The sequence below is a fragment of the Rhinatrema bivittatum genome, chromosome 4 (assembly GCF_901001135.1).
Source record: "Rhinatrema bivittatum chromosome 4, aRhiBiv1.1, whole genome shotgun sequence".
Classification (NCBI taxonomy): domain Eukaryota; kingdom Metazoa; phylum Chordata; class Amphibia; order Gymnophiona; family Rhinatrematidae; genus Rhinatrema; species Rhinatrema bivittatum.
The window spans coordinates 6074897-6095339 of NC_042618.1; the positions used below are offsets into that span (position 1 = coordinate 6074897).

Genomic DNA, 20443 nt, shown 5'->3' on the forward strand with positions numbered 1-20443 from the left:
TCACAGCAAGTTTCTGTTATGAATCCTGCCCGCGGAGCTTCGCCCTGCAAGCAGGCCTCTTACCTCCCATGCTGCCTTCTCCTACGCTATTTGTACTCAGAAACTGTATATATATGATGTATCAATAGACAGTAATTAAATAAACATCATAATCACAAGCTGAAAATCATTTCATACCGAGTAGTCTGTTGGACGAATGTGGACACTTCATATATCAAGTGAGCTTCTTTATGTTTTAAGAAGAATGCTCACAAACAGGTATTGTAGTGTGTTGAATGCTACTTGCCAGTCTATTATATTGCTGAGACTGTGTAACCTTCTTTTAATCATTGGTGACCACACTTGTTATTTTGCGTTTTTCCCTTTTCTTGATGAAAATTTTATAAGAAGAGAAGACACTTATCATTGCATTGCACTGGTTGAACGACATATAACAACACTGGCCCGACCCCGGTGCTACTTTCCATGCCTCGTTGTCTTGACTTGCCTCATTGTCCCTGCTTCCTTGCCTTGTACCTGCCTTGCCCCTCCATTGCCCTGCCCTGTTCACCCTGCCTTGTCTTGGTTCAGTGACTTGTCTTGCCATGTCTTGACCCGATTCATGGTTCTGACCTCTCCTAAGGATACTGACCGCTTCTGGATTTTTGCCAGCCCTAACCCCAACTTGGACCCGGATACTGATTGCTCGCCACCTGCCCCACCCTTGGCCTGGACCTGGATACTGTCTGCTCACGGCCTACCCTAACCTTGGCTTGGGACTGGATACTATCTATTCACTGCCAGCCCTGACCACTGCCCGCACCTTGACTTAGTCTGACCTTTCCTTATGGGACTTTTGTCTAAGCCCTGCTAGCTCGTGGAACCCAAAGGCTCAAATCTGTGTAGAACGGGGATAGTGTAGGTGAAGTTCCAGCTCCCGGATAACATTAATCAGATATTCAGCTAAACTTACACAGATACGTGTTCTGCTGAATATACTTGGATAAAGTTATCTAGATTATTTTAGGACAGGTATTTCTCCGAGCACTGTCTGGGGAACGGGAAACCAACGCCTCCGGAAACACTGCCAATGCCGCTCTTTTCTGCCTGGGTAAAATTAATCCAGACAACAATTTAGCCAGGAAGCAGGGACATTTGAGTCTTGGGTTTTGTACGGCTAACTGCTAAAGTCAGCAGGACAAGCCCTTTAAATATCCGTCTCTCTGTGTCTTCAGCCTTGATGCATTTAGGTTCTCAGATACTGCTGGCAGCTAAATTTACGATCGTCAGATGCTGGAAGGAGAAGTCCATTACCTGCTATTAAGTTTACTTAGAGAATAGCCACTGCCATTAGCAATGGTTACATGGAATAGACTTAGTTTTTGGGTACTTGCCAGGTTCTTGTGGCCTGGTTTGGCCACTGTTGGAAACAGGATGCTGGGCTTGATGGACCCTTGGTCTGACCCAGTATGGCATTTTCTTATGTTCTTATGTTGAATGTATATTGAAAACTTGGCATGTCTTGTAAAAGACGATGGAGCGTGAACTAAAATTTGGGAACTTTATTCCGTGCTATTGTGAGTAAGGATTTCCCAGAATGTGATCTTCTTTCCCTTTCTGTACTGGATGTCGTGAATCACATTGCTTGGTAGTTCTTTTCTTTTCGGAGTTAATTATAAATGTGTGGCTCACGTTTATGTTTCAGTTATGATTTTAATTGTATAGAGTTTTATTTTATACAGGTTGTACCCCGGAAGGTGGTACAGAGATGTGTTAAATAAATAACCTTCCCCAACACACACACACACACACACACCCACGCCCTTTCTCAGGGTGTTCACTGCAGAAAGCACGGGGCCACCTTCAGATGCCCCAGAGCAGGGGAAAATTGACTGCAACCCCCAGATCTCGATCCTCCAGTGGGGGGATCACTCTCACAGGGTCTCAATAAACAGTTCACCAGGTAAGCATTATTCCAAAACAAAAACAGAATTTTACTGGCCAAAATATTACAAAAACACAGGCAACCAGGTCTTCTGAGCTTCATAAGTGAGGCTGGGACTCCCAGTGGATCCCAAAAAGCCTTTCTTCCCTCAAATACCCAATCAGATACTAGAAATCCTCTTCTGCCACATTAAATTGCTATCACAACACTCAGCCTCTCAGATGAGCCTCCTCTCTCTGACTTGGGAAGCTCCTCCTGGTCACTCCTGGACACAGACTCTCCCACAGAATGACGAGAGAACGCTGTCCGGCCTCTTTTCCCCTGCAGAACAGCCCCTGGTTGACAACGCCTTCCAGTGATTGGTGGAGCCACCTTAAAAGAGTTGGACAAATGAGGCAGTCTGTAGGGGACAGACCCCAAGTATCACTCACTACACCCAGTGCTGGCACTTTCCACATCTTATCCCATCCACATCTTATCCCATCCACGCCCTAAGTTAAATAACTAACCCTCACGCCCCCCCCCCCCCAACCTATGGACACTCCTCTAATGAACCTTATAACCATAACCCCCATCAACCCCACCCACCGCAACCCCACCCCCTCCCACTTCCCTATTCCCCATTCCTCCCACCATCCCCTCCTCCTCTTCCCAACCCATCAACCCCACCCTCCCCCTACCCCCCCATATCCACCTACTTACCTGCCACCTTGTGAATAATTAAAGAACCTATTTTCCTTCAACCTCCTTAAGAGTCACCTCTCCTTACCCGCCCTCTTCCCTATCACCTTGTGAATAGTTAAAGAACCTTTTCTCCTCTACTCTCCTCAAGAGTCTTCATCTGAATAATGAACAGAAATTCAACTTGTGAATAGTTAAAGAATCTTTCTTTCTAATGTTTATCTATCCTTATCTATTCTAAATTTTGTAAAGCCTGTTGCTACGTTACGTTACACTGTGAACCGAGGTGATGTTTTTAACGTGCCCCGGTATATAAAAAAATTCTTAAATAAATAAATAAATCCCATACTGAGACCTCATCAGTCGGACATATACATTGCTCATTTCTACCTATTGGATTAAGAGACAAAATTAAAAAATATGTATGTATTGGATGAAATAAATATTGATGTGGTGCTAGCCTGCCAGCCTGCTGTGGTTTGAAGGGGTAATTCTGATATTCCTGCAGTGTCATCGGGCACAGCTCCATTGAACCTGCTCTGAACACTAATGTAGGAAGTAGCGGGATATGAGCTCTGCAAAATAAAATACATATGAGGAAATGTATTCCAGTTACAAAGACCTGCCTGCAGGGTATTTGGTTCTGCCTCTGTCGCTTCAGTGCTTAGATGCCCCTGCAGACGGCCCTGCTTAAAAAAATGGGCCCACCCCCAACAGGAATTTTGAGCCCTAGAAGAGGCTGCAAGTAGTGCATTACCTGGAGCAAGAGAGCTTCTCTGCTGCCTTCAGAGTGATCCAGCTTCCGGCGAGCCCTCTCCAGCTCCAGTTCCAGCTACCGGGGGAGCAGAAAACAGAAGCATGTTCTTTACCAGGAAAGATAAGGGAGGCCCTTTCAGAGTAACGCACAAACGTGACAAATGCTAAAATAATTCTACTGTGCAACGTGGGCAGCCTGGCAGTCCTGTGATGCCACTGCACGAATCAGCCTGGCACATGAGATCCTTCTAACCATTAAGAACAATCATTTGCTAAGGAAGAGTTATGTTTTATTTACCTTCACCTCTGATTAAAGCAGCAGTTTAAAAGCCAAAGAAGGTGAAATATTCAAATACGGTTTAAATGTCCTTCCAAGAGGAAGTCTGGAGTGAGCTTGCTCCTGATTCCTGGGGCTGCCCCAGGTCTGCCTTCCTGGCTCTGCTCTGATGCTCCGTGCAGCTCCTGGGGTGCACAGGGAAAGGTTGGCAACGCTGCAGGGAAGGTGCTGGATGTTTAGAAAAGGTTTTCAGGGAGGCTCAGCTGCTGCTTCTGTAACAATGCATCTGGAGTTTTGTTATAACGCATAATAAAGAACCATTAACCTGAAGGCAATACGTATTAGTTATTTTTGGGTGTTCGTGGTTTGATACAGAGAGCTCTATCTGCTCAAAATCTGTAACAAATCTAAGCAAAAGTCAGGCCTAAGAGAAAACCATGAGATTTGATAAATGTATGCTTGGGAGTGTCCGACCTGTGCTTGGATATGCCATCGTCCCTCCTGCCATTACATCCTGTCACTGCAGAGAGATGAGCCCTCACCTGTCACAAGGCATTAAAACTGACTGCGGGATCCACAGACTGAAACGCAGTTATCATGCTAGAGCTGCGTTTTCTCTCTGGTGGAAGATAATACGGGGGGGGGGGGGGGGGGGTCCCCGAGAAGTACTTTAAACGTATTTAAAAATCACGTTTATTTTAAATCCCCCAGCCATCCTGTTCTCCTGCAACTGCGGCGTCATCGATGCCGAGCGTGGAAGGAGAGGCACAGGAGGAGGCTCCGGCTGCCGGCCTTTGCGGGATCAGGGTCGGCCCGAGGGCTCTCAGCGCGCAAAACCGATCGATGAGGTGGTGAGAAGCGACTCCTTGGCAAGAGAAGTAATCCTGCTCGGTTCCAGTGGAGGCTTTCTCTCCCCCCTTGCACAAAGCGGTCATCAAGCAGGGTCATCACCTCGGGAGACGTCTGGGAAACGGTCACAAGGGCTGAAAATGCCAGGGTGAAATCCGTTTCTCAGTTAGAGAATGGGGGGGGCACGTAAGATCGGATGGGCAGGATGGGCAACCCAGGTTTTCTGCATTGCAGGGAACCAGTTTGGCCGATATTAAGGACAGTTTGGTGCTAGACGCCCCGGAGAAGGCAGCTAAGGGTTCTGAACTTGCATCTTTTGAACGTTCCTAAACCAAATTCTTGTCTCTTTCAACAGCCGTTTAAGAAATATTTTGGGGGTGTCCATCGGATTTGGAATGAGGATACTGTTGGAATATCCGCGTGCGATTACATCCCTTTGGGAGTACGCAATGGACATGTGGAGGAGGGGGACGCTGGATACTATCCTCGCTGTCTGGATATTACAGCCTTTTTACAGTCTTCACGAGATGCAGGTTGACCCTGCCTGTCTCCTTTTGCGGCTCTATTTCAAATCTAAAAATGTGCCCTTTTGTGGTCAGAGAGTGATGATAATTCTGGATTGTGTCACGTGCTACAGAACTTAGGAGGAAGTCAGAAGAAACTCAACGGGTTTTTTTTTCTGGAAGTTCCCATGCAAGTGTATAATTAGCTTTCAAGGGAATAAGTTTACTTTTTTTGACCCTTCTGAGTTAGAAAGTTTCTTATAAGATAAAGTTAAGACACGGTTCTGTTTCCTTAGGACGGGTGTATGGCTGGGGCTTGGGTCTGTGATTACATGGCCTGCTTAGGTAGTATATCTCATTTTTCTTATTTATGACATTTTCTTTTAATATTCTTGTTTTCCTCCTGATTATGGGGACTTCACACAACTTAGTACTATGGTTTTCCTTTGGTTATTTATTTCTTTGATATTTCTTTAGTTTGTGTGCTCTTATGGCTTACTTGTAAATCTTATAGAAATGTTGATAAATTAAAGAAAAAAAAGCCTTGTGCTGTCCTATTAATGAGTTTGCAACTCATTGGCAAGAATAAGGTAAGACCTGGAGGGATCCTTAAATGCACTGGCAAGAGTGTGCGCACCCTGAGCACCCGAGACACCCAGGGCAGGATTCCCGCTGTGTCCCAAAGGGCAGGGATAGAAGCTTTACCTGGCCTTTCTCACTTTCAAATCTCAGGAGCTTGTCTTTCATGGAGGCTTCAATTTCATCAGCTTTGGAGTCACGTTTTCTCAAAGCCTGAGGAGAAAAGAAAGAAAACTATAATTTAACAAAACACCACTGAATAGATGTTGGAAATTGCAGTTCACATGTTCAGTTCATCTAGCTGGCAGTGAAAACAGCTAAGCACTTCTCATCTATGTAAATGGATTCTTATTATTTTTGTTTCAGGAGTGTCGCTGTGAAGGAAGGCTGCTGGTACACTATGTCCAGGGGGAATAGAGATTTACATCCCTGAGAGGAAAGAGACATTTCAAATGAAGGCTCTACAAGTGGTATTTGCTCCATGGATGGGAGTGTGTGTGTGTGTGTGTGTGTGAGTGTGTGTGTGTATGTGTGTGTGTGTATGTGTGTGTGTGTATGTGTGTGTGTGGGTGTGTGTGTGGTGTGTATGTGTGTGTGTGTGGTGTGTGTGTGAGAGTGTGTGTGTGTGTGCTGTGTGAGTGTGTGTGTGTGTGCTGTGTGAGTGTGTGTAGTGTGTGTGTGTGTGTATGTGTGTGTGTGTGAGAGTGTGTATGTGTATGTGTGTGTGGTGTGTGTATGTGTGTGTGCATGTGAGTGTGTGTATGTGTGTGGTGTGTGGTGTGTGTGGGGTGTGTGTGTGTGGTGTGAGAGTGTGTGTGTGTGTGTGTGTATGTGTGTGTGTGAGTGTGTATGTGTGAGTGTGTGTGGTGTGGTGTGGTGTGGGGTGTTGTGTGTGTGTGTGTGTGTGTGTGTGTGTGCTCGGCAGCTCTCTCCCTCTTCTAATCTCATCAAGATTGTCCTCTTCTTACTTGCTGATACATTTTAATCTTACTCTGGTCTCAAAGTTTCACCTGAACCTTATCACTGGTGAGGGAGTGGACACCAGGGCCTCAGGACTGCTTTCTGGGGATTACTCACTCCTAAGCTTCTCGAATAAAACGAGAAGCTTAGGAGTGAGTGCCGAGGTGGTGACCTGGATTGCAAATTGGTTGACGGACAGAATCAATGTGTGATGGTAAATGGTACTTTCTCTGAAGAGAGAGCGGTTTTAAGTGGGGTACCGCAAGGATCGGTGTTGGGACCGGTCCTGTTCAATATCTTTGTGAGCGACATTGCGGACGGGATAGAAGGTAAGGTTTGTCTTTTTGCGGATGACACTAAGATCTGCAACAGAGTGGACACGCCGGAAGGAGTGGAGAGAATGAGACGGGATTTAAGGAAACTGGAAGAGTGGTCGCAGATATGGCAGCTGAGATTCAATGCCAAGAAGTGCAAAGTCATGCATATGGGGAGTGGAAATCCGAATGAACTGTATTTGATGGGGGGGGGAAAGGCTGATGTGCACGGAGCAGGAGAGGGACCTTGGGGTGATAGTGTCTAATGATATGAAGTCTGCGAAACAATGTGACAAGGCGATAGCAAAAGCCAGAAGAATGCTGGGCTGCATAGAGAGAGGAATATCGAGTAAGAAAAAGGGAAGTGATTATCCCCTTGTACAGGTCCTTGGTGAGGCCTCACCTGGAGTACTGTGTTCAGTTCTGGAGACCGTATCTACAAAGAGACAAAGACAAGATGGAAGCGGTACAGAGAAGGGCGACCAGGAAGGTGGAGGATCTTCATCGGATGACGTACGAGAAGAGATTGAAGAATCTAAATATGTACACCCTGGAGGAAAGGAGGAGCAGGGGTGATATGATTCAGACTTTCAGATACTTGAAAAACTTAATGATCCAAAGACAACGACAAACCTTTTCCGTAGGAAAAAAATCAGCAGAACCAGAGGTCACGAGCTGAGGCTCCGGGGAGGAAGACTAAGAACCAATGTCAGGAAGTATTTCTTCACGGAAAGGGTGGTGGATGCCTGGAATGCCCTTCCGGAGGAAGTGGTGAAGTCTAAAACTGTGAAGGACTTCAAAGGGGCGTGGGATAAACACTGAGGATCCATCAAGTCTAGTGGGCATAAATAGAGAGGAGGCAGCAAGCACTGCACGGAGCGGCAGTAGCCACTGAGGCATTCACGGAGCGGGATGCCAGTGGCCAGTGGTTGGTGTTCCACCTTCATGGAGCGGAAGGATGGAGGGCTGCCATCTCAAAAAATAAAAAAAAAAACAAACAAACAAGCAAACAAAACAGGGGTGGGTAAGGGGCAGGGGTGTGGCCTGCTGGTTGCAGCGGTTGCTACCCCTGATTGAGCTGGATGTTCACTAGGATGGCGCTGCTCTCTGCATTGGTGGAGGGGTGGAAGGGAATTGGGGCCGGAGGGTGCTGGAAGTCAATAGAGACGGGTGGGAGGGAGAAAAAAGGGGGAAAAAAATTGGATAAACTGCGTAGCTTGCTGGGCAGACTGGATGGGCCGTTGGTCTTCTTCTGCCGTCACTTCTATGTTTCTATAGCTGACATACCACCGTGGGCATTACAAGAGATGTCAGAGGCCCAGAGAAAATCCCCAAAATGGTGGTTAATATGGATGGAGAAGGCATGTTGGCTCATACTAGGGTGAAGTACAACTGCTTCTCAGAAACAGTTAATCAATGAAGCAGTATCTGCAAGCAGATATGATCACCACGTGCAGAAGGATGGTCCTGACAACATTACTATGACGCAGCCCTGGCCAGCTTGCTGTTCTTACACTTTCTAGTCCTCACGTCTTATTATTTGTGCCCGAGGTCATTGGTCTGGGTGAGAACTGTGTTGCGTCTGTGGACCCTTGGGCTGGGGTGAGATTGGCTCTACCTGCAGGTTCTCACCGCCAGCAGGCAGACCCAGAAAAAGCAGAGACTGGTCAGGTGCTTCATCTTTACCAGCCCATGTTCCCCTTGGGTGCTGGGGCCAGCAGGACCTAGTCAAAGGTCTCTGCTGTCTAAGGATGTGTCCTAGGGCAGGCTATGGTCAAGCATATTAAGGGTCCTGGCAGGGGTCGAGGCAGGCAGCATTCAGGCAAGTCGAGAGTCCAGGCGAAGGTCGAGGCAGGCAGTGTTCAGACAAGTCTAGATTCCAGGCAAGGGTCAAAACCAGATATCCGTCCAGGGATGGTTAAGGCAGGAGTAGGCTGGGCAGACGAAGGCAGGAAGCAACACATACTACAACAGTAGCTGGACCAGTTGCTGAGGTGTCTGAAGGGTGTCTGGACTGCCCTTAAATAAGAGCAAATGATGATGTCATGTAAGGGCACCACGGGAGTTTTCCTGTTGCGGGCCCTTTAACTCCAGGAGTGTTGGCGCGCGCGCACTAGAGGGTGCCGGCCGCGTCCTGCCACACCGGCAGGGATGGCGGCATACTGCTGCGTTTGTGGAGGAGGCCCAGCCACGTTGGGGTGAGTAGCGCAGCTCATGGGAGATCTCCAAGAATCGCAAAACATAACAAATTGAAAGTGGAGGCTGTTATCCACTTAATGTTGGCAGCACTGGACAACGGGTGAGGGACAACACGCACAAGTGGAGGATACCACTGGAAGTGCCTAATCACAGACCCGCATGCAGGTCGCACAGATGTCATGGTCGCTTGTTCTCCAGGGACCACTGCAATGTTCATATCCAGCCTGGACATCACAGCAGTCCTAATTAGGGACAGCACTGCTCTCTTCATATGAAGAAAGGAAAAGAAAAGGATCCCTAAAATCACACTTGTTCCATTTAATGCCTGTTGGCTTGCTGCTGCCAGTTGAATATCCTAACGTGCAAGTCGCAATATTTGGCACTAGAAGAGAGAGAGCCTACATCTCGCAACTTGGAAAGTGTGCACGTCATAGATAGCTCTGTTTGTCATTCTTCTGCTGAATGCAATATCTGTGGAAGACTGTGTGGTCCAAAAACTGGCTTGCATTCACATAAAAAGCCTCATGACTAATGAAATCCATCAGGGTACTGATGTACACTAATGCATCCAACTGTATATTCTTTGCATGCTATCACAGTGACACAGCAGTTAAGGACCAAACGGCCCTTCCAGTCTGCATGTCAGGACACATTTCATGAAAGATTCTATGAGAAATAGACATTCTATTAATATGTATGAAAATTCACCTCTAAAAGAACCTCCGAAGTCAAACAGAAACTTTTAATACTAGAGGGAGATGTGTCAATATTTCATGAGGCCTAGTTTCATTCTTTTGTGCACAAATTTCCATACGGTTAAGATGATGTTATGTTTAGCAGCTCAGGGGATGCTCCCGCAAGCTGCTGCACTCATCCCTGCTGCTGCCCGATGATGCCCGAGGCCTCCCTTTGCAGCGGCGGCATCCTGCCACCGCCGAACGCTGCCGACCATTGCTGACGCTGCCGTCCCACCCAGGCCGCTATCTCCCCTTAGGGCGCGCCAAGGCAGGAAACCCGGAGCAGCGCCTCCAGATGACGTCGGCCTCCTGCACTGTATAAGCTAAGGCCCTGCAGCAGTTCCTCGCCTCAGCAACAGGTCTTCTACTCCTGAAGTAGAGTGTGTTGCTCCTGCGTGTTAATTTCTGATTCCCATCTGCAGTCCTGGTTCCTATGCCTTGTCTTCCAGCCCTGCCTCATCCAGCCTTGACTTCTCCAGCCCTCCTCGTCCAGCCCACCTCATCAGCCTTGCTTTGACCTACTCGTGTTGTTCAGTATCCTCAGTGTGTCTCCATCCACCCTTGGGCTTGACTCTCTGGATCTTGACCTCTTGCTTGGACCTAACCACGATTACCTGTTGCCTGGATCTGACCCCTTTCCTGGAAGTGACCACGACTGCCTGCGGCCTGGATCTTCCCCCTTGTCTGGACATGGCCATGATTGCCTGCTGCTTGGGCCTGACCTCTTGCCTGGAATTGACCACTCTTGCTAGCTGCCTCCCCCGACCTTGGCCTGACCCTGACTCCTGTGTGCCTTTGGACTTCAGTTGTCTCCATTGTCCTGGGGGACCTGCCTAAGTCCTGCTGGTGCCAGGACCCAATGGGTTCGAACTGCGGGGGAGGCGGCTGGTAAAGGTGAAGCTCCAGGCTGTCTCACCGCAGGGCATGTTTGTCAGCTGCTGGCATAGGCCTCGTAGGTTCGCCCTCATGGCTCTGCCAACTAAACTGCAGCACAAAAGGCTCACACACCCGCCACCCTTCGAGGATCATTAGTCAAGGGAAGGCGAAGTTCTCAAAATATTTTATGCCTTAAAACTGACCAATGACATCATAATGTGCTCTGAATTTCCTGAGATTACAACTGAACCGAACCAGCTTGCTTCCCTATAGAAAATAAAAGGAATCAAGGATTCTACGTGCCGGGGGCATGAAGGGTACATGAAAAGTACGAAGGGGGCGGGGTCATTGGGCAATACTATCTGTGGCACAGATTTGAATGAAATTAGATGAATGGCTCAAACGTTATTAGCAGGGACACATTTCCAAGGGACACAGACAGACCTGTAGGACACACTAGAATGCCTCGTGTCTACATGGATACAGGAGACTGAGTCGTGAGTGGCAAGTATCATCAGGGGACTGGTTGAACATGCCAAGCCATCCAATTCTACAACATGCTTTCATGTGGGAAAACGATAATCTCAAAGCAATGAACTGATTTCCTTGCAACTTGATTCAACCGGCTACAAAATCAGGCTTTGAAAGCCCTCACCACCCTGAGTTCTGTTATACTGCCCTAATGCTACTGGATGCTCTCGCTTTTGAGTTGAGGCAAGAACAAAAATATAATCTAAAGTTCCGAAAAGTAGTAAAAGCATGGATTTCCACTCAAGCTTTTATCCTAAACGATGTTGTTCCATGAGCAATTTTTCTTTATTGTATGATATTTTTACAAAGTATTCATAAGAATTAGGGTTTTTTTCTGGATGTTGCACTGCTGTTTACACATGGAATCAAGGTCGCAAATTCATTTCTTACCTAATTATTGTTATTAGATGTTTGCAACCCTAAACTGATGTTCTTCAAAGTAATGCCTCAGCTTATTTTGGCATCTTATTTAATTATTGTAATTTTTATATACTTATTTACTGTATAGTATTTATTACCATATTTCTTGTATTCTTTTTTTTGTATTCCATTTTGTACACTGCTGTCATTTTTTTTTTTTTTTTAAAGGAACTGCAGTAAATGAAATAAATAAATAAAGAGACACCAATAGACAGAAGAATGACAAAGCATATAACATCGTGGTTGTGAGAAAGTGGCAGAGCATTTCCTTCTTTCACAGAGGGTGTCTGCAAGGTAGCCCTGAGGTGCAACATAATATCCTCTGCAGAGCTCGGCAGCTTTTGGGTGATCGGCACTGTATGTAAAAGTTAATACAGGCTGCAAGCACTGTGCTATACACCAGGGGAGGAAAAGAGGAAAGGAAAACATTAAAGGAGCAACATCCTTCATTGTGCTGATAGTGCTCTACTGCCTCTTACTGAGCGTGTTCTGCTAACACACAGGCCAATACAGTACAGTGCATGTTCATGGCCCTATTAGGTATTCCCACGCGATTCAGAAAGGAAAATGTGCAGCCAAGCCGCACATTTTACTTTCAGAAATTAGCGCCTACCCAAAAGGTGGATAATAGATTGAAATCGTTGGCTCAATAAGCTGTGGCAATCAAAAAAAGCAAACAGAATGTTAGGAATTATTAGGAAGGGAATGGCAAATAAAACAATGGATGTCATAATGCCTCTATATCGCTCCACGATGAGACCACATCTTGAATACTGTGTGTAATTCTGGTCACCGCATCTCAAAAAAGATAATCTGTTATTTACTCTTTCAGATAATAGAAGGACCAGGTGGCACTCCATGAAGTTAGCAAGTAGCTCATATAAAACAAATCAAAGAAAATTATTTTTCACTCAGCGCATAGTTAAGCTCTGGAATTCATTGCCAGAGGATATGGTTACAGCAGTTAGTGTAACTGGGTTTTAAAAAAGGTTTGGATAAGTTCCTAGAGGAAAAATCCATAAACTGCTATTAATTAATAAGCACAGTAGCTTGAGATTTATTTAATGTTTGGGGTACTTGCCATGTACTTGTGACTTGGATTGGAAACAGGATATTGGGCTTGAATGCACCCTTGGTCTGAAACAGTATGGCATATCTTATGTTCTTATGTAAGACCCCTGGAGAAGGACCTTTACTGGTTAACAAGACTAAAGGTGGAGATGAGCTAGATGAAACTCCGTTTTACAGAAGAGAATTAATGGGAAGAGCTAGGAAAACTGAAGGATACTGAAGGAGCTCAGAGATGTGCTGGCGGGTCCACTGCATGACCTGTTCAATAGATCCCTGGAAACAGGAGAGGTGCAGAGTGTTTGGAGAAGTTCAGTGGTGGTCCCACTCCACAAGAGTGGTAGCAGAGAGGAGGCTGGAAAGTATAGGCCGGTTAGCCTCACTTCGGTGGTGAGAAAATTAATGGAGATTTAGCTGAAGAAAGGATAATGAACTATCTACAGTCAGGAGGATTGCTGGACCCGAGGCAACATGGATTCACTAGGGGAAGGTTCTGTCAGATAAATCTGATTGATTTTTTTTTGTATGGGTGACTAAAGAATAGGATCGAGGAAGAGCACTCAATGTGATCTACTTGGATTTCAGCAAAACTTTTGATACGATCCCACATAGGAGGCTTGTGAATAAAATGAGAAGCTTGGGAATGAGCGCCAAGGTGGTGGCGTGGATTACAAACTGGTTAACGGACAGAAGACAGCATTTGATGGTAAATGGAACCTACTTTGAAGAGAGAGCTAAGCGAAATGCCACAAGGATCGGTGTTGGGACCGGTTCTGTTCAATTTGTTTGTGAGCGACATTGCGGAAGGGATAGAAGGTAAAGTTTGTCTATTTGCGGATGATACTAAGATCTGCAACAGAGTGGACATGCCGGAAGGTGTAGAGAAAATGAAATGTGATTTAAGGAAGCTTGAACGGTGGTCGAAGAAATGGCAGCTGGGATTCAATGCCAAGAAGTGCAGAGTCATGAATCTGGGATGCGGAAATCCAAAAAAGCTGTATATGATGGGGGGGGGGGGTGGGTGTGTGTGTGAAGGGCTGTTGTGCACGGAGCAAGAGAGGGACCTTGGGGTGATAGATCTAGTGATCTGAAGATGGCAAAGCAATGTGACAAAGCAATAGCTAAAGCCAGAAGAATGCTGGGCTGCATAGAGAGAGGAATAAGCAGTAAGAAAAGGGAAGTGATAATCCCCTTGAACAGGTCCCTGGTGAGGCCTCACCTGGAATACAGTGTTCAGTTATGGGGAGGCTGTCCAGAAAAGGACGACAAAATTGGTGGTGGGGGGGGGGGGGGGGGGGGATCTCCATCACCCTAGAGGAGAGGAGGTGCAGGGGAAATATGATACAGACCTTCAGATACCTGAAACAGTTTAATGATGCACGAACTTCAAGCCTTTTCCGTTGGAAAGAAATCAATAGAACTAGGGGTCATGAAATGAAACTCCAGGGAGGACAAGTCAGAAGCAACGTCAGAAAATATTTCTTCATGGAGAGGGTGGTGAATGCCCTTCCAGAGGAGGTGGTGAAGACAAAAACAGTCTTGCTCGGCAGACTGGATGGACTGTTGGTCTTTTTCTGCCGTCATTTCTATGCTTCTAAGTTTCTATACGGCTCTTTGGATGGAACTTGGGGCTTAGTGACATGTTGGATTATACATCTTTGCGAGACTTTGGATTTCAAGGAGTGCTGGGGGGGGTAGGGGGAACTTTGGCTGGTGGGGATGAACCAATGAACCCGATCTTGTTGGTTGATACTGAGGTGTGCTCTATGTTAAAGTTTAATAAAGACATTTAAATAAACAAAAATGCAAATGTTAAAATGTGGGTCAGTCTTATTCTGATACCAGTGACATAGGCATTTCCAAATCCAGAATGACTGGTGGCTTTGCCTGACAAGTCTAAAACATATCTCATGTCACAATAAAACCTCATATCAGAAATTTAAAAAGTATAATTTGCTACGATACAAATAGTCTCAACTAAATATATGGTTTTTTATGTGCCAAAGAATGTCGGTATTTAAAACCTTAAATAAATAAATAACATATGGTTATATTATACCCAACAGTATGGAAAGGCAAATAATTAAATCCAAATCCAAGCATGCATGTAGCATCACTAACTTGACCTTCCTCCCACTCGCCACTGGGAACGCACTCTATTACAACTATTTTAAAAAGCATCTACACGCTTAAAACATGTATATATCCATTGGATATACACATGCAAGTGCACTTTACGTGCGTAAATGGCTTTTAAAAATTGCTTTGACAGTAGTTACATTTACACACATAACTACTTTGAAAATTATTTCATAGAATGTGATCATACTTTTGGCAGCAAACGCACTGCTGGGTGTATACCTTCATTTGCATAGATGCATGCAATGTTCCAAACTACGTTTTATGTGTGCACACACATTCACACCTGAAAATCATTTTTCTGTTAAGCGCCACGCCATTTTTTATGACACTTATGGCCAGGGAGACAAGAACACTTAGATTTTTATTGAAAACATTATTTTTTATTGAACAATATAAGTATTCTTGGGAGATGCTGATGCCATGCCTCTGACAAACTGTCCACCAGCATCTCATCGTATACAGGAAATGATCCTTCTTTTATAGATAACATTCAATATTGAACAAGGGAAGAAGATTCTAGAGAGTTGCGTGTCTGCCCAAAGAATCATTTGCATAGGTTGTCATGTCAACAGCATGATGTGACTATTCCTGAACTGCCCTGATTAGTTTTCCCAGGTGGGGCTCATTAGCGGGCCGATACAGTACAGAAGGGATAGAAGGTATCTGTGCACCCTCCAACTTAATATCATGGCGATATTAAGTCGTAGGTCCAGAAGGGTAAAAAAAAGTAGAAAAAAAAATTAAAAAAAATTTGAAGTCGGCCCGTGGCTGTCGGGTCGAAAACTGGACACTCAATTTTCCTGGCGTCCGGTTTCCGAGCCTGTGGCTGTCAGCAGGCTCGAGAACCGACACCGGCAAAACTGAGCGTCGGCTGTCAAACCCGCTGACAGCTGCCGCTCTGGGCCAAAAGGAGGCGCTAAGGATGCGCTAGTGTCCCTAGCGCCTCCTTTTGCCTGTTTCTACCGCCGGGCCTCATTTAAATACAGATTAGTGCTCACAGCGCGTGGCCTGGACTTTACTGAATCGGCCCGTAGGTGGGGCCCATTTACCATCACTCTTTGGATAGTCTTTTTGTTCTGTCAGAATCTTGCTGGTCAAGGTAATTAACACATCTGTTGCTGTGTTTATAGATACTCCTGAGAATAATGCCTGGAGCTCCCGCCGTTGGTTTCTTCTTTGTATGACCCTATGAATAGGCATCATCTTGGAGCCAGCTTGACTGCCTGTCCAGCTGAATTCTGCAAGTCATTCTCAGCAAGTCACTTTGAGGTCACATAAGCTAAGAGAGCAGAGGATTCTGGGGCGATCATCGTTCTCCATTTTGATTTTCTGTTCAGGCACATATAATTTCTCTCTTGTGCCACTTACAAATGGCAAGAGTGGCACACCCAAGTACCAGAGGTGAAGACAGAACCGTGAGAAGAATATGGCAAATGGGCTGAATGTGTAGGTGAACTAACCTCGTGTGTGTGTTGTGATCCCTCTAGATCCCCATCTCCTGTGCGCTCGATACAGTAAATAAATTTATTTAAATTAGGCCCGGCTGTAAAAAGAGGCGCTAAGGACACTAGCGCGTCCCTAGCGCCTCTTTTCGGAGAGGAGCGGAGGCTGTCAGCGGGTTTGACAGCCAACGCTCAATTTTGCCGGCATCAGTTCTTGAGCCCGCTGACAGCCACGGGTTCGGAAACCGGACGCCGGCAAAACTGAGCGTCCGGTTTTCAACCCGCGAGCCGTGGGCCTATTTCACATTTTTTTTATTTTTAGTTTTTTTACTTTTTTAAACTTTCGGGACTTCCAACTTAATATCGCCATGATATTAAGTCGGAGGGTGCACAGAAAAGCAGTTTTACTGCTTTTCTGTGCACTTTCCCGCTGCCCGGAGAAATTAGCGTCTACCTCTGGGTAGGCGCTAATTTCTGAAAGTAAAATTTGCGGCTTGGCTGCACATTTTACTTACTGAATCGCGCGGGAATACCTAAAAGGGCCATCAACATGCATTTGCATGTTGCGGGCGCTATTAGGTTCAGGGAGGTTGGACCCGCGTTTTAGATGCCCTATTACCCTTTACTGAATAAGGGCTAAAGCTAACGCGTCGAAAACGCACGTCCAAACGCCGGCTAACAATGCGCTCCATCGGCCTGCAAGTAACAAATAGTAGCAGTATGACTAAGTGTCACTAGGTATCCATTAGCTCTATAGTGGAGCTGCAAGGATGGCTGCATTATAAAGAAAAGAAAACCTATAATAGCAAGACTACAGATGTTATCTTTCAGAGTCAGGTGATTATATAATAATGTTGCAACAAATATAAAGATAGGAAAAACAAAGAGAATATAAGTATTCTTGGGAGATGCTGATGCCATGCCTCTGACAAACTGTCCACCAGCATCTCATCATATACACGAAGTGATTCTTCTTTTATAGATAACATTCAATATTGAACAAGAGTAGAAGATTCTAGAGAGTTGCTTGTCTGCCCAAAGAATCATTTGCATAGGTTGTCATGTCAAAAGCATGATGTGACTATTCCTGAACTGCCCTGATTAGTTTTCCCAGATGGGGCTCATTAGGTGGGGCCCATTTACCATCACTCTTTGGATAGTCTTTTTGTTATGTCAGAATGTTGCTGGTCAAGGTAATTAACACATCTGTGGCTGTGTTTATAGATACTCCTGAAAGTATTAATGTATACTGGGCGAGTCTTTGCAAGGAGTACTGCTATTGTAAACAACAGCCTAGGATAATATTCATTAAAATGGTAAACAAGGATATAAGCAATGCACATAACCAGAAAAATGAAGAAAGTCAGTAGAAGGACTCTCACTGAGTTGTGCATACATAATGTGGGACAAGTTATAAATGTGTTGCAAAGTATAAGACATGTTCTGGTCATAGGCAAAAGTAGGATTATAGGTAGAAGGAGTGTCACACTACCAGAAAACATCTGAGAGAGATTGTAAACAAACTATAAATAAATAAAACTGATAGGTAGTGTTACAGGAAGCAATGCCCAAAAAGATATACAGGGAACTCAAAGTAGAACCAAATTCGGTATATTTGGTAAGGTTAGGAGCAGGGGGACTACAATGTAAAAGACCAGCAATGTGAATACCATAAATGTAGGCTGCAGGAGAAGAAATAAAGAAAAATACTTGTGCAGAAAGCAGCAATAGGGCAGAATTTACCTCAAGGGAATATTTGATTTATACCAAAACATATCACACTGTAAAGTGGCAAGCAGTGGGCCAGGGTGATTGGTTAGTGTGATCAGACCAGCTTTCATAGATAAAGTAAAAGAGAACATATCAAATAATCATCTGACAGCAAGTGAATGCATATACTCATTATAAGGTATAGGACTGGATAATGCTACAAAACGCTTGGACTGTAGAGACCTGCAGTAATTCAGACTGTGTCATTAACTTGAAAACCTAAATAATGGCATTTTCAAATGGGTTCATAACTAAAATATTGACTAGGTGTATCATAACAATATTATTGTTATTGACAATCAGTTATCACATATCACTGTGTTCCCTCTTCAATTCACGATATTAAGACCCAATTTTGATAGAATACAAAACGTCCACACCACAGCAGTAGTTGTCAAACCAGTCAAGGTTCTGCCCAGCCAGCTTGGTTTTTAGAGTTTCCACAATGAATATGTATGAGATTAGATTTGCATGCACTGCCGCCTTTGTTTGCAAATCTCTCTCATTTATTTTGATTTATATTTCACCTTTCAGCTACTTTAAAGCGGATTACAATCAAGTAGTGTAGGTACTTTATACCTAATCACTGAGGCTATCCTGAAAATCAGTCCTGAACAGCGAGTTTAGAACCAGTGCCTTAAAGAAACAAAACAAATCATTGATATGTGTGTGTGTGTGCACATAGATTATTTATCTCTCACACACTCCAAAGCTTAATACTGATATGATTGCTAATTAGGTAACCCATCCCATGCAATATGGGAAAAGGTCATACACTAAGAGCACGGAATACGGTCTGCATTTATGCTTTATCACTTTTCTGTCATTTACTATGCTGTCCTACAGTAACAACGAGGAAAAAAAAAGGAAAAAGCCCTTCCCAGAACATCTCACAAATGGAGTTTCATGGTAGGGCACTCACACCTGAAGATGGGTTTGGGATCAGGAACAGTATGACTGCTGAGACCCAAATGATTCCACATTGCAGGCAAGATATTCCAACATGAAGTCACCATGGTTTGTGTCTAGTGAAGATGTGTGTTATCTGTTGCCACAATGTGTGAACACGTCATATGTAATGCGCTACAATTTCAGACATGCCAGTGACAGAACAACTACTGAAGCCTAATAATGCAATAATGTTCCAGTCTCTATTGGTGGAGGTGTGCTACATTAATACATTTGTATTCTTAATTTGTATACATTTGTATACAAATTAAGAATACATTTGTATTCTTCGACAACAAAAAAAAATATGCTCACACCTCTGACCACTTCAAACTCCCAGCCTCCTCCTGACCTAAACCCCTCCCCAGCCATCCATAAACTGACACTAGAATCATTGGAACTCACATCCTCCCTGGAGATCGAATCTTTAATCAAGAAAATGAAGCCGTTGTCACATCCAACAGTCCAACTACCTACCAAACTCTTGCTTACCATCCCTAACACCATAGCCAAACCTCTGGCCGACATTATAAATTGCTCCCTCACTCAAGGATCGGTCCCGGACTCATTAAAAACTGCCTCTCTAAAGCCCCTACTAAAAAAAACCTAACCTGGATCCAGCCAACTCGGGAAACTTCCGCCCCATTGCCAACTTACCATTTATTGCCAAGCTAATGGAAAAACTGGTCAACAACCGACTCATAGATTACCTTGACTCCCATAACATTCTTTACCCATCTCAATTCGGTTGCTGGAAACACTTAAACACGGAATCATTCTTACTCTCGTTAATGGACAACATCCTGATGGGTCTTGACAAAGGCCAATCCTACCTTCTGGCTCTCCTCGACATTTCAGCAGCGTTCGACACAGTAAATCATTCAATCCTCATAAACCGACTGGCTGAAATCGGCATAACAGGCACCGCTCTCACCTGGTTCAAATCATTCCTCAACAACAGGCACTACAAAGTTAGAATAAACGACAAAGAATCCCACCCCGTCCCTTCCAATCATGGAGTACCCCAGGGTTCCTCATTATCCCCTACCCTGTTTAATATCTATCTGCGACCCCTATGCCAGCTTCTAGAAAGTCTCAACCTTACCCACTTTATTTACGCTGATGACGTGCAGATCTTAATCCCCATCACAGATCCCCTCTCCAGCACCCTAAACCTCTGGAACAGCTGCCTTCACTCCATCAACCTCCTACTTTCCAGTCTCAATCTGGTTCTTAATACATCCAAAACTGAACTTCTCATCATCACTCCCAATGATAATAACCCCCACGTCTGCAACCCAATCTTACCGTTAGCAAGCCAGGTGAGAGACCTCGGTGCTATTCTGGACAATAGAATGAACTTCAAAAAGTTCATTAACAACACTACAAAGGAATGCTTCTATAAGCTACATGTTTTAAAACAGCTAAGACCTCTTCTGCACTTTCATGATTACCGTTCAGTCCTCC

The 20443-nt window shown here is 44.9% G+C and overlaps 1 protein-coding gene across 7 annotated transcripts in view; it reads right to left on the minus strand.

Moving 5' to 3' along the window:
• The window catches only part of CEP128 (centrosomal protein 128), a 647014-nt gene that overhangs the window by 509314 nt on the left and 117257 nt on the right, over positions 1–20443 (minus strand). For all 7 annotated transcript variants that reach the window (XM_029597698.1, XM_029597700.1, XM_029597703.1 and 4 more), the window contains exons 9-10: positions 5696–5782; positions 3363–3437 (exon numbers count right to left, since the gene is read on the minus strand). In XM_029597698.1, the coding sequence (XP_029453558.1) occupies positions 3363–3437; positions 5696–5782 (162 nt within the window). The remainder of the gene's footprint in view (positions 1–3362; positions 3438–5695; positions 5783–20443) is intronic.